This window comes from Ruditapes philippinarum, unplaced genomic scaffold (assembly GCF_026571515.1).
Source record: "Ruditapes philippinarum isolate M1 unplaced genomic scaffold, ASM2657151v2 ctg212_1_1_1_1, whole genome shotgun sequence".
Lineage (NCBI taxonomy): Eukaryota > Metazoa > Mollusca > Bivalvia > Venerida > Veneridae > Ruditapes > Ruditapes philippinarum.
In genome coordinates this window covers 38,509-52,985 of record NW_026861955.1, presented here as the reverse complement: position 1 = coordinate 52,985, position 14,477 = coordinate 38,509, and the positions used below count along the sequence as shown (strand labels likewise).

The window sequence follows — 14,477 nt, the reverse complement described above, 5'->3', positions numbered from 1 at the left end:
ACATTATAACATAGCATGCAAGATGTCTTAATAATCTAATAATTACGCAAACAGTATGCACTCTTATAAGGGCTGTGGATACACAAATACACGTCATTTAATAATTGTCGTTTCCTTAAGGTCCTACCTGTCCGACATGTATTCACATCTATGTAAATACCATACCTAGATTTTAAGGATGTATGAATATAGTTCAAATTATATTATTCTAGGGTGTATGAATATAGTTCAAATTACATTATCTGTTTGCTCTAACTTACGTTTTGTTCTTATCCTTTCTTGTTTTTTGTTTATTCGAAAAAGAGTTATCATGTATATAATAAAACTAAGGTAGGGACAATGCTGAATACATTTTATACTTATTAAACAACAACAACAAAAGAAATATGACAGTTTGAATAATTGGTAAAGCTTGTGCATTGTGGGTCAAGTTTGTATCAGCGGTCACGGTCATAGGACTTAATAAATAATCAGTTTGAAAATGAATTTTAAGACGACGTTCTGTCAAAATAAAATACTGACTTTGACATTATTTTAGATCATAGAATGAAACACCATAATATGTGTATCCTACAGTATTCAAATATTGAACATTGGGTCAAATCAAAACTATTTTTTATAAAAACATTTCTTGTGTTCTTGGAATAACGAATACCTTTACAAAGACGTGTATGTTTGTGCTTCCGTGAATTGGTCAGCAAAATGGTTGTTTAGAGAACCGTCCCTCTGGCCAACTAATCTAGTCAAAAGTTCAATAACTTTTTCTTCTTTCTCAGCTCTCGACTTTTCTATATCAAGACGTGACTTTTCAATGTTTAACCTTTCTCCCTCAATGCGAAGTCTTTCTTTTTCAATGGATAAAATGTCGAAACTAGTTGACTTCCCGTCTTCTTTCGCTTTTTGTCAAGAGAAGGTGTTTTTTCTAAGCACCTCTTAAGAGATTGCACTTCAGGTTCTTGTTCGATTATAACCGTATCACCACTATCAGAATTCCCTGGCGTATCATAAGTCTCTAATGTGCTGACAGCAAAAACTGTTTCACTGTCGTCCGAGTTTGAATATTCTTTTGGTTCTTCATTGTATATGTCAGAAAAATTCTGACTCGGGCTCACTGAACTTGGACTGCCCAGCGTGTCCATCCCTTCAGGTAAACCAGAAACTACAACTTTTCCCAGAATAACTAATACCTTCTCTTCCAACAGACTTAAATCAGGCAAAGTGTCAACACCGCCACCAGTTTTGGTTTGGCTTTTTAACCAGGTTTTCCGAAGGAAAAATCTGGTTATTAGATTGAGGTATGTCGGCGGGCGGGCGGTCGGGCGGATGGGCGGGCGTAAACAATTTCTTCTGTGCGCAACTCCTCCTACATTTCTCAACGGATTTTGACCAAACTTTTACAGAAGCTTTGTCATCAAGTGCCCTGGTGCATATTGTCAGGGTTTTGTGATTGGATAACATTTGAGCTAATTATGGCCCTTTGTTTTTTCCCCTTATATAGAATATACATGTATAGTGAACAATTTCTTCTGTGCGCCACTTCTCCTAAATTTCTCAATGGATTTTGTTCAAAATTTTACAGAAGCTTTGTCATCAAGTGTCCTGATGCATACTGTTGGGGTTTTGTGATTGGATAATTTTTGATCTAATTATGGCCCTTTGTTTTTTTTTCCTTATACAGAATATATAGTGAACAATTTCTTCTGTGCGCAACTCCTCCTACATTTCTCAAAGGATTTTGTTCAAACTTTCACAGAAGCTTTGTCATCAAGTGTCCTGAGTCATACTGTTGGGGTTTTGTGATTGCATATTTTTTACCTAATTATGGCCCTTTGTTTTTTTCCTTATACAGAATATATAGTGAACAATTTCTTCTGTGCGCAACTCCTCCTACATTTCTCAAAGGATTTTGTTCAAACTTTCACAGAAGCTTTGTCATCAAGTGTCCTGAGGCATACTGTTGGGGTTTTGTGATTGGATAATTTTTTACCTAATTATGGCCCTTTGTTTTTTTCCTTATACAGAATATATAGTGAACAATTTCTTCTGTGCGCAACTCCTCCTACATTTCTCAAGGGATTTTGTTCAAACTTTCACAGAAGCTTTGTCATCTAGTGCCCTGATGCATATTGTTGGGTTTTTGTGATTGGATAATTTTGACCCAATTATGGCCCTTTGTTTTTTTCCCTTTTATATAGTATATAGTGAACAATTTCTTCTGTTGCCCTACTGCATCTACATTTCTCAAAGGATTTTGTTAAAATTTTACAGATTAGCTTTATCTTCGAGTGCCCTGCTGTGTATTGTCAGGGTTTTACGATTGGATAAGTTTTTACCTTTTACCTTATTATGGCCCTTTGTTTTTCCATAAAATTTAATTATTAGTGTAATATATCCTATTAATCACAACAAACTTTATTTAGTTATAAAACAGAAACTATCTAGGTTGTTGCATGCCTGCCAGCTCATCTGCCTGCTTTTGGGTCCTGTAGAGTCAAGGTCATTGTTGCTAAAAATAGAAAACCTGTTTCCAGTCAGGTCACTGTTAAAAAAAATAGAAAATAGGTTTCCGGTCAATAACTTGTTTGGAATAAGATATTTTTATGAAATTTATGGTAAAGCAAGTTTTTATGAAGACCTCACTGGGGATGGCTTTTTGGCCTCCTAGGGTCAAGGTTACAGTTACTAAAAATAGAAAATTCATTAATCATGATTTACATTGCACATAGTTACATTGTTTGTTGCTTGTATTTGTATTTCAACTACAACATATTTATCTACAATGGTGATAATTGAAAACCTGGTTTCATGGCATTGCCATGTTTCTTGTTTTCTTTTTAGATGCTTTGACCTTGACAGAGCTTGACCAATCTTTCCATTTTCGCCGTATTTCGTCAACTGTACGAGTAACCTGAGAGACAGCATTGATCTTGTTTGTCACTTCGCCCCACGACTTTTTCTTTTTCTCAAGAGATAGAATATCACTAAATTTACCAAGTAATGTAATTTTTCTCCGACCTACCTCATGACAAAGTATTTCAAGTTCATCTTTTTCAAAGCGTGGTCGCCTTTTACCTAAGCATTTTAAATATATTTAAAAAGTTAAACTCCCCTTTAAAATAAAAAATTTTAAATTTTGGGCTTTCAAAGAAGTAACATGAGTGTTTGGGGGTAGGGGGCAGGGGAAAATTTATGTTCTTTTTTTATTTTACCCAAAAGGGAAAATTTTTCTCTAAAATTTTTAGTCATGAAATCTTTGTATAATTTATAGCAAAGGACCCTAAATGGGGTTTCCCAAAACATAAAAATGGATGGGGTTCTTTGAAAACCATCACACATTTACACCCAAATCCCAAAACAAAATAAAGGGCCAAAGGGTCAGGGGTTTTTTCACCCTCCCTATCTCAGATGCAAAATGAGTCGAAGCATGAGGATTGTGTTGACATTCTGGATGGTTATGAGGATATTCTGACAGGGATATACAACAAAGCATTCAGTATGTCAAGTTGCAAGTGTTTTCTGCAATACTTTCAGTTCTTTGTTCAATTTCTTGCTCTTGCCTTTCATTTAATCATTCTGTGAAAATAATCTTCAGATCATGCTGATAATGCGTCTTATTCATTTACTAAAATCAGGTTTGCGAAATCATACGTATTAAACCTTATATTCATGCATTCTTTTTCATTTTCTTTAATTATCGTCATAATTACATCCTTTCAAATTTAATGTAGCCATTTAAGTTTTTTTTCCTCAACAATAAAATATATTCATGCAGTAGCACTTAAATTTAGGTACTTTAATAGACAAACAATTCTTATTACACAATGTCATATAATGTTACACACTTTTGAAAAGTAAAATTTAGTGTAATAATTATAGAACAGTGTTTTCTTATTACGAAAATTATATGAAAATTTCTTCGCAACGTAAAATTCCAATTTTCAATTACTGCTTATCTGGAGGCGTGCAGTTTTAAAATGCAAGAGGATATTGATAATGTTCATAAGGATTTGTTATGAACTTTGGTAAGTATTTAGTGATTGAATATTTCTGTTTTAAGTTTCTGTTTTGATAGTTTTACCGTTAACTGTTCCAGTTAAGCATGGATTTACAATCTTCAAAATGTTTTCTTTGATGTTTTCATTAGAACCTAGCATCAATAAAGTCAACAAATGAAGACCACAGATAATTATGGCAACAATTTTGCATGGATAGAAAGACAATGAATTTAAGAAGTATTACATTTAACAGTCCTTAAAATTGATATTAAAGATGTATTTGTAAGTCATTCAAGTTTTCAAGGAGTCTTCACTAGGCTCTATTTTCCATATACATAATAATTATTATGTGCATTTAATTATATCCTATAATTTGGGCTATAAGTGGACTTCTTCTCCTTCAGAGTACAATGTAAGTAATGAAGCTGATAGATTTGAATGTCTCATCTTTAAAGTCAAAACTTAAGGCCATTTGGCGTAAATTAAAAACAAAATATAATTTTGGGGTACGATTCACCTGTAGTTATTAAGAATTATTTTGTGACAATCTTTTCAAACATCTATTTTAGATTAGATAATTATGTATATTTTCCCTCAGTATATGTAGATAATGCATTTTTTGCTATAGCGTGCATGACTTTAATCATTTTTCGTCAAAAAGGATCAGATGAGCTGCTCCAGAAGTTGTTATTATTGGGGATCATCGCTTGGAAGAGGCAAAACTTTTAGGGGCTTTAGCTACTTCTCCAAAGAGGCGGTTTGATGACCTCCAACCATTTGTAGTGGAACGTTGGCGAATATATAGTTATAGGCTGTTAGATAAAATAAATGACATAAAGAAACGATTTCAAATAATTTATCAATTTTATAAGGAAAATCTTCACTTTTTAGCACATAAAGTAATACATTTCAAAAATAACTGTATTATTTAAACTGTAGACATAAAAATAGACAAGAAATTAGCATCATGTAATTTGATTTTGAGACATGGATTTCCAAACCAGCTTGCATACAACTGGATACACATAGATGAATTGTTATAATAATATTCTTTCAATACATTTTGAATGTTTACAGTTTTAATACCTTTGCTTTAGCATATGCAAAGATGTTGCCAATAATTTCAGGAAGAATATGGAGGGGACAGTATGAGTTATAACAAAGAAATGATTTTACACCACTTGACATGTTATATGGTCTCAATTTAAATAATGATTTTAACAGATTATTTAAGGAACTGGTAAAAATGCTTTAAGGTATTACCACCCTAATGGGCACTATAAGAAACTAAGAAATTGACATCATAGGTCAGATATATACATTAAAGTACACCTGTATGCAAACTTTAAACAAAGTTTACCGTACGGAAATCAAGTTATGGCCACTTTTCTGAACTCAAGCTAGGATGTTACGAGTACCCTTTTTTTAAAATGAGGAACCTTTAAATAATCATCTGCAATAACATTCTAATGAAAAATGTTTTCCAATTAATTTTTGGTAAGAAACAAATAGTACTATTCAGCTATCAATGTTTCTACTTAAAATTTATGAAATATGTATTAAAATGTTACCCTACCCCACCCATTTTTACCACTTGTCTGACCATTTTCCTTCTTAGGGAGCCTAATTTAAAACATCCTTAAAATTTACCCAAATGAGTGCCTGTTTTCAAAGTTTCCCTAAATTTTTATATAAAGTATATTTGTTGATCATGTAAAATATGAAATACTTTTACCATCTACTTTTGATTTTATTACACTATGAAAATATCAGGTACCATATTTATTACCAGAGTTAGCATAATTAAGCCAATAAATACCTACATAAATTAAAAAATCAAAATTAAACACTTTTTTCTTTCCAAGTGGGACATGAGAGATACATAAATAATGTTAAAAGAAAAAAAAAGAAAGAAAAAAAGTTGACCCTTCTGGGGATTGAACCCACGGCCCTCATTTTTAATGTAGTTAACAGTAGTTCTACCCTACCCTCATTTTCAATGTAGTTAACAGTAGTTCTAGCCTATTTGAATACTCTTCAAAGCGGTGGTAATGCATTAGGATGGTAATACCTTAAATAACTTTAGAAATATAAGTAACAATGGCTATACATATTTTCTTTAGGTATGTTGATATTTCTTATGCTTCGAGTCATTTTAAGTTTTTTTTAGCTGACAGGTGAGCTTTTGTGATCACTTTTCGTCCGGCGTCCGTCCGTAAACTTTTACTTTAAATGACATCTCCTCATAAACCACCAGGCCAATTTCATCAAACTTCACAGGAATGTTCCTTTGGTGGTCACCTTTGAAAATTGTTCAAAGAATTTAATTCCATGCAGAACTCTGGTTGCCATGGTAACCAAAAGAAAAAACTTTAAATATCTTCTTCTAAAAAATCCAAATGGCTAGAGCTTAGATATTTGGCATGAAGCATCTTCTAGTGAGTGTCTACAAAGTTTGTTCAAATAAAAGCTTTGAGGTCAAAATTGGCCCCGCCCCGGGGGACATTGATTTTCCTTATATCATACAGTGTATAGCAAAAACTTAAAAATCTTCTTTAAAAAAAACCCAAATAGCTAGAGTTTAGATATTAAGCATGAAACATTTGCTAGTAAGTGTCTACAAAGATTGTTCAAATAAAAGCCCTGGCTGCCCCAGGTGTGTCATTGTTTTTAACTATATGTGTAAAGAAAAAACTTGAAAAAATCTTCTTTTTAAAAACCCAACAAGCTTTTTAAAAACCCAACATGTTTAGCATGAAACATCTTCTGATGGGTGTCTACCAAGTTTGTTCAAATAAAAGCCCTGGGAATTAAACTGGCCTGCTCCGGGGGCCTATATACAGGTGAGCGACTTCAGGGCAATCATGGCCCTCTTGTTTACAGAAATGCTTCAAAGAGCTGTATAAGCCAGCAACTCTGATGCAGCCTGGAACACTTTTCAACTACAAGTCAAAACATCAGCGGTCTGATGTGAATGGGAAGGTTAAGGGATCATTTAAACCACTATAATCTGATTTCAATTGTTGGAAAGTCCATGGTACTGAACAATTTCCATGTACAGGCTCAATCAAACCGAGCCTGCAAAATTTTGCAATTTTGCCGTGTTGGGCTTTCTTTAGGGATTCTGTATTTATCTATTTGAATACTTTGGAATGGAGACAAAAGATTCCCAGCCGACAAAAAATGTTACAAGCTTCAAAAGAGATTTAGCGGAGAGAGAACAAATTATGTACCAGATGTTAGAATCATTAATGGATTATTATGGAGACATGGATAATGTTTATGAGACAAGCAATATAATAAGAAGCGTTTCTTTTGAAGACATTGTATACAATACGTCATGTAATCTTTGCCACTGGTTTCTGCATTTGATAAACATGTAAGATGTTGTCAGAGAGGGTGATGTGATAAGATTAATTCCAACTCTGAAATATTCGCTTCAGTTCTTCTTTTCTTACTCAAGGCTATTTTTTAAACAAGATTGCATTTGAGAAAAATGCTATGCCACCGCAATAAAACAACACTAAATAGTAGTGTAGGAACAGATTTTTTTGTTTCTATACAATTGAAAATTGTCATAATGCATATCTAATTCTTATTATCAGATTAGTGGTTAAATCTATTGTTAACTCAATAAAAGATCAGAGTAGGAATATATCAATGCACTTGAGTCTAGTGAATTTGGTGGTGAAGGTCATATTTCACACAGCCTAAAATTTCATTACTGCATCAAAGGACAACATGTAATACACTTTGTCAAAATCTAGGTCAGCTGATATCAAAGTTTACTTTTAATTTTGACACTAGAGGCAAAATTTGAACAACTTTGGTAGAGTACCTATATATGATATCATTTAACAAATATTAAAGCTCTAAGCCTTGTACCTTCAGACAATAAGATTTTTTTGAATTTTCACTATATGTATATATTGAAAATCAATGACCCCGAGGCGGGGGCAATTTTGACCCCAGGGCTATAATTTGAACAATCTGGGTAGAGGTCTATCAGACAATGCCTTATGCAAAATATCTAAGCTCTAGGCCATTTGGGTCTTTACAAGAAGGTATTTTAAATTTTTACTATATGTACATATAGTGAAAATCCATGACCCCCGGGGCAGGGCTGATTTTGACCCCAGGGCTATAATTTGAACAATATTGGTAGAGGTCTACCAGACAATGCCTTATGCAAAATATCTAAGCTCTAGGCCTATGGGTCTTTACAAAAAGGTATTTTAAATTTTTACTATATGTACATATAGTGAAAATCAATGACCCCCGGGGTGGGGCCGATTTTGACCCCAGGGCTATAATTTGAACAATCTTGGTAGAGGTCTACCAGACAATGCCTTATGCAAAATATCTAAGCTCTAGGCCTTTTGAGTCTTTACAAGAAGATTTTTTAAATTTATTCTTATAATTCCTTTTGGTTGCCATGGCAACCAGATTTCTGCATGGAATTAAATTCTTTGAACAACTTTGGAAGCCCTTCACCCAAGGATCAATCCTGCCAAGTTTGGTTGAAATTGGACTAGTGGTTTTTCACAAGAAGATTTTTTAAGTTCACTATATAATCTATATAACACACACACACACACGAACGAACGAACGAACGCACGCACGCACGCACACACGCACACACACACACACACGCACACATACACACAGAGGTGAATCGCTATATGCCACCGCATCGCAGATGCTGCGGTGGCATAAAAATATACTTGTTCTATCAGGCGTTTTCTGTACTAACGCAGGACAAAGTAAGCCAATGATGTCTGGTAGTGTCCTCAGTTGATCTTTGGTAAGGGTCCCATTTCAGGCAATGAAGGGAACTCCATCAAATATTGCTGGCAACATCTTAAGTTTTTTGTAAGCTGTCCTGAACTGCGCTTCCCTAAAATTGATTACATTTTAGATATGATAATGGTGTAACAGAATGATAGTCGAAATCAACTATGTTGTGAAAACATTAACTTTATTAAAAGTTGTTTTTGTTGTGTATTATACATTTGTGTGTCAAGGGCCTGTGGCCACATTAAATTTTTTCAAATTAACTTTGGTTCTATATATAAAAAGATTTTAATTCTGCTTGTTTAAATTTAATATTTAAAATACTTAAAACGTCTAAACTTTTCATATTGACTAATATGCATTTTATTATACACTTGATTTTTTCGAAAACCTAGCTAAACACCGTTTTTTTCCGGTACGTTACGGATTTAGCTCCGGGGAATTACACCAAATGAGTTACATGATATTTTTATTTTTCATTAGGTGAAAAAGATGATGTCTTTGAAAGTTATCAATTATGATAGTCCTTTAAAAACTATAATTGCAAATTTTTCAAAAAATAAATAATAAAATTGTTTGTACCGAGTTAATTATACGAGTTAATTATACAATGATATTTAATCATTTCCTTGCAAAAAATATAAGTTTTCTTTCACTTTAATTTAAAACAAGAGGGCTATGATGGCCCTGGATCGCAAGCCTGACACAACCGCATCCAAGCAATGTCTTAAACAAGCATCATGACCAAGTTTGGTGCGACTGAGTCAAACATGTGACCTCTAGTGTGTTATAAAGATTTTTCCATGTTTGGGCAATGTGACCTAATTTTTGACCCGACACGACCCATATTCAAACTTGACCTAGAAATCATCAAAACAACTTTCCTGACCAATTTCCAGGAAATTTGGATCAAAACTGCAGCCACTAGAGTGTAAACAAGCTTTTTCTATTTTTAGCTCCTGTGACCTAGTTTTTGACCGGACATGACCCATCTTCGAACTTGACCTAGAAATCATCAAAACAACCTTTCTGACAAATTTCCAGAATGTTTGGATGAAAACTGCAACCATTAGAGTGTTAACAAGCTTTTTCTATTTTTAGCTCCTGTGACCTAGTTTTTGACCAGACATGACCCATCTTCGAACTTGACCTAGAAATGATTAAAACAACCTTCCTGACAAATTTCCAGAATATTTTAATCAAAACTGCAGCCACTAGAGTGTTAACAAGCTTTTTCTATTTTTAGCTCCTGTGACCTAGTTTTTGACCGGAGATAACCCATCTTCAAACTTGACCTAAAAATCATCAAAACAACCTTCCTGACAAATTTCCAAAATATTTGGATGAAAACTGCAGCCCCTAGAGTGTTAACAAGCTTTTTCTATTTTTAGCACCTGTGACCTAGTTTTTGACCGGACATGACCCATCTTCGAACTTGATTTAGATATCATCAAAACAACATTCTTGACAAATTTCCAGAATATTTAGATGAAAACTGCAGCCACTAGAGTGTTAACAAGCTTTTTCTATTTTTAGCTCCTGTGACCTAGTTTTTGACCGGACATGACCCATCTTCCAACTTGGCCTAGATATCATCAAAACAACCTTCCTGACAAATTTCCAGAATATTTGGATGAAAACTGCAGCCACTAGAGTGTTACCAAGCTTTTTCTATTTTTAGCTCCTGTGACCTAGTTTTTGACCGGAGATGACCCATCTTCAATCTTGACCTAGATATCATCAAAACAACCTTCCTGACAAATTTCCAAAATATTTGGATGAAAACTGCAGCCACTAGAGTGTTAACAAGCTTTTTCTATTTTTAGCTCCTGTGACCTAGTTTTTGACCGGACATGATCCATCTTCAAACTTGACCTAGATATCATCAAAACAACTTTCCTGACAAATTTCCAGAATATTTGGATGAAAACTGCCACCACTAGAGTGTTAATAAGCTTTTTCTATTTTTAGCTCCTGTGACCTAGTTTTTGACCGGAGATGACCCATCTTCGAACTTGACTTAGATATCATCAAAACAACCTTCCTGACAAATTTCCAGAATATTTGGATGAAAACTGCAGCCTCTAGAGTGTTAACAAGCTTTTTCTATTTTTAGCTCCTGTGACCTAGTTTTTGACCCGAGATAACCCATCTTCGAACTGGATCTGTATTTCATTGAGACAAACATTCTGACAAAGTTTGATGATGATCCAATCAAAACTGTGACTGCTAGACTGTTAACAACCCAATTGTTGACGACGCACGACGACGGACGCCGGACATAGCCCCATCACTATACCTCACCTTGACCACTTCGTGGTCAGGTGAGCTAAAAAGGCCAAAAACATAAGAGTTCGTTATTACACTCCATTAGGTGAATTCCACAGAGCTTAGTCGAAAAACATCTTTTAGCTAGGTTTACGAATTTGTGAATGACAAGCATTACTTAAATAAATAAGAAATTTGTCAAATTTTGAATTGTTTGTAAATAAAAATCAATATCAAGGTATATATGTACTTCTACCACTACCATCCTCTGGCCAGTTACTAAATTGGTGCAAAGATTCACTCAAACTTTGTTACAGACTTACAGTGTACTAAATAGACCTCTTAAAATATAATCATAATTCAACACTATTTCACTGGAACCTTGACAATTGGACTTGAACAGTGCATTATTTTCTACTTTTCATCTATAGCCCCTTTACATTAGGATTAGGGCTGTGGACAGTGAAGCTTTATTAGGGCTGTGAACAGTGTCGCTTTATTATACATGCAGTACTTTTCTTACTTTACTTTGACATCACAAGGTCAGTAATCAGTGACTCTTGGCACGGAAGTGTCACATTGAAGGTTCCATGATAACCGCCGTATGAACACATCTGCGGATGTTTCTAAATTCAAAATATAACTATTTCATGTTTAAATGTTGAATTCTGCTTAAGCCGGTGCTAGGGGGCGTGGACGGTAGTTTGCACTTGACAGTACCGTTCATGAACAGGCTCAATCAAACCGAGCCTGCAACATTTTCAATTTTGCCGTGTTGGGCTTTCTTTACGGATTCTGTATTTATCTATTTCTTGAGTATATTATCAAACTTGCAGCCCTTGCCAGGATTTGAACCTGGGGTTCTTTCAATAAAATGGACAGCGTTCTTTCCTTGAACTACAATGGTTATGACAGGTTGAAATACTTTCATTACTATCTGAAAATTGGCAAAATTCCTTTTAAAAATAATATACCTAGAGGATAATGAGTACTGAGGTTTTTTATTCACCAATTAAGTTAATGATGAACAAATGGAATTACTCATTTTACGAGTCATTTAAGTCATAGTATTAATCATGTCAGCTTGCAAATACACTGGTAATGGTTAAAATATGAAAAACAAGATCAACAAGGAAAGGCGGCGTTCAATGAACACAATAATAATGTTTAACTCATGAAAAAAATACTTTTAAATTGAAAAAAAAAACAAACAAGAACATCATGCAGGTTTCAGGTATAGTATAATTAATGCATTTACCATTCCTCAAAAATGTGACATTCATCATTCGTCACTGCTACCACTGCATCTATGAAAATCTGGAAACAAAGTGATCCCTCTGAAGCATTAATCACAACAAAATTACAAGAGAATTGCAGACTCGATTTGATTGAGTCTGTACATGAGGGATAATGAATACGTGCAACATCCCTCACGCCTTATAGCACCGGCTTGAGCGGTACTCAATTCTCAACACTTAATAGTGCTGGCATCAATGATCCCGAAGGACCAGAAAAATATAACAAAATAGATAAATACAGAAACCCTAAAGAAAGCCCAACACGGCAAAATTGAAAATGTTGCAGGCTCGGTTTGATTGAGCCTGTTCATGGACGGTACTGGAAAGTGCAAATATTACCGTCCACGCCCCCTAGCACCGGCTTAAGCAGAATTCAACATTTAAACGTGAAATAGTAAAATTTGAAATTTAGAAACATCCGCAGATGTGTTCATACGGCGGTTATCATGGAACCTTCAATGTGACACTTCCGTGCCATTCCATGAAAAGCGGCGTATGGTCCCCAAGTTATGAAAAGCGTGTGCCCTAAACGAGAAAACAATGGGCGGAACTAAGTAAAATGGAATTTTGAAAGGGGATCAGAGGTTATGAAGCCTGCGTATCACAGATAAGACGTCAAAAGACAAATTTAAAAAGCAGGCAACATATCCTAAGGGTGATTCAATATTATTCAAGTAGGAATATTGGAACCACCCATATAGAAAATGCCGAAAAGTTGAAACTAAAAATACCACAAGCACAACAATAATGCGTGCTGAACGATCTTCAAGGATCGAAAATATAACATCATTGATTAAGGCCTCTGGATGTGCAAATATGACTGAATTATCAATAGAGTGAAATAAGAATCTCTAAAGAAAGCCCAACGCGGCAAAATTGAAAATGTTGCAGGCTCGGTTTGATTGAGCCTGTTCATGGACGGTGCTGTCAAGTGCAAACTACCGTCCACGCCCCCTAGCATCGGCTATCAACATTTAACATGTACTGGTAAAATTTAGAATTTTGAAACATCCGCAGATGTGTTCATATGGCGGTTATCATGGAACCTTCAATGTGACACGTTAGTGCCATTCCATGAAAAGCAAGTAAAACAATGCGTGGCAGTGCCCTACACGAGAAAACAATGGGAAGAACTAAATAAAATGGAAATCGAGAAATTTTGACAAAACCAGGTCAACCTCTGGTTGCTTATTACTGTATGGTAACCTACCTGCTGTCACACCACGAGATCCTAAAATACTTTACTGCTCCTCCTGTATTCTATTTAAGCCGGAAAAGACCAATACAACATTCTTTGTTAGCCCTTTCTGCTTCATGATGCCTGGCAACAACTGGTAAACAGGTGCTAGGGGGCTTGAGGGCTGTTGCACTTATTCTGTATCCGTCATGTACAGACTCAGTCATACCGAGTCTGCAATTATTTTGTAATTTTGTTGTGATTATTGCTTCCGAGGGATCACTTTGTTTCCAGATTTTTATACTTCACAACAGCAGGTGTCAAGTGTTGTGTGGCAGCTGTGGCACCTTTCACCCTTATGTCCACTCCAGGTTTTTGTTTGGTGCCTTCTGGGTGCCCTACTTAAGTATGTCGGGGGCCGCGTCCTGTGAACGTTGCCTTTGCCTTGTTGATCTTAATTCTAATTCTTGTTGTTCTTGTTTTTTTTTAGAATTGAATACGGTATTATACCGCTCAAGCCGGTACTAGGGGGGCGTGAGGGATGTTGCACTTATTCAGTATCCTTCATGTACAGACTCAATCATACAGAGTCTGGAATTCTTATGTAACTTTGTTGTAACTTTGTTATGATTAATGCTTCCGAGGGATCACTTTGTTTCCAGATTTTTCCCTAGGTTTTTCGAGTGTCGGGGGCCGCGTCCTGTGAAAGTTGCCTTTGCCTTGTTGATCTTAATTCTTGTTTTTATTTTCATAACCTCAGATCCCCTTTCAAAATTCCATTTTATTTAGTTCCGCCCATTGTTTTCTTGTTTAGGGCAAAAGCATTCTTTTACTTGGGGACCATACGCCGCTTTTCATGGAATGGCACTTCTTTGTCACATTGAAGGTTCCATGATAACCGCCGTATGAACACATCTGCGGATGTTTCTAAATTCGTTTTTGCGT

General features: G+C 35.1%; 1 protein-coding gene across 1 annotated transcript; it reads right to left on the bottom strand.

Annotated features, from left to right (window-relative positions):
- Positions 1-657: 657 nt before the first annotated feature.
- Positions 658-13,759, bottom strand: LOC132717459 (myb-related transcription factor, partner of profilin-like). Its single transcript, XM_060700926.1, has 5 exons — positions 13,642-13,759; positions 2,849-3,072; positions 2,267-2,352; positions 980-1,248; positions 658-896 (listed from the first exon to the last, which is right to left on the bottom strand). Exons 1-5 carry the CDS (start codon positions 13,757-13,759, stop codon positions 658-660), a joined length of 936 nt encoding a protein of 311 aa, XP_060556909.1.
- Positions 13,760-14,477: the final 718 nt, after the last annotated feature.

Excerpts from the sequence above, each read along its gene's own strand:
- LOC132717459 (XM_060700926.1), bottom strand. The coding sequence starts at position 13,759 with ATGACTGAGTCTGTACATGACGGATACAGAATAAGTGCAACAGCCCTC. Across the intron at positions 2,353-2,848 it reads ATTGGTCAAGCTCTGTCAAG|GGCCATAATAAGGTAAAAGG; the intron begins GTCAAAGCATCT and ends GGAAAAACAAAG. Across the intron at positions 1,249-2,266 it reads CTCGAAGATAAAGCTAATCT|CCAAACCAAAACTGGTGGCG; the intron begins GTAAAATTTTAA and ends CTGGTTAAAAAG.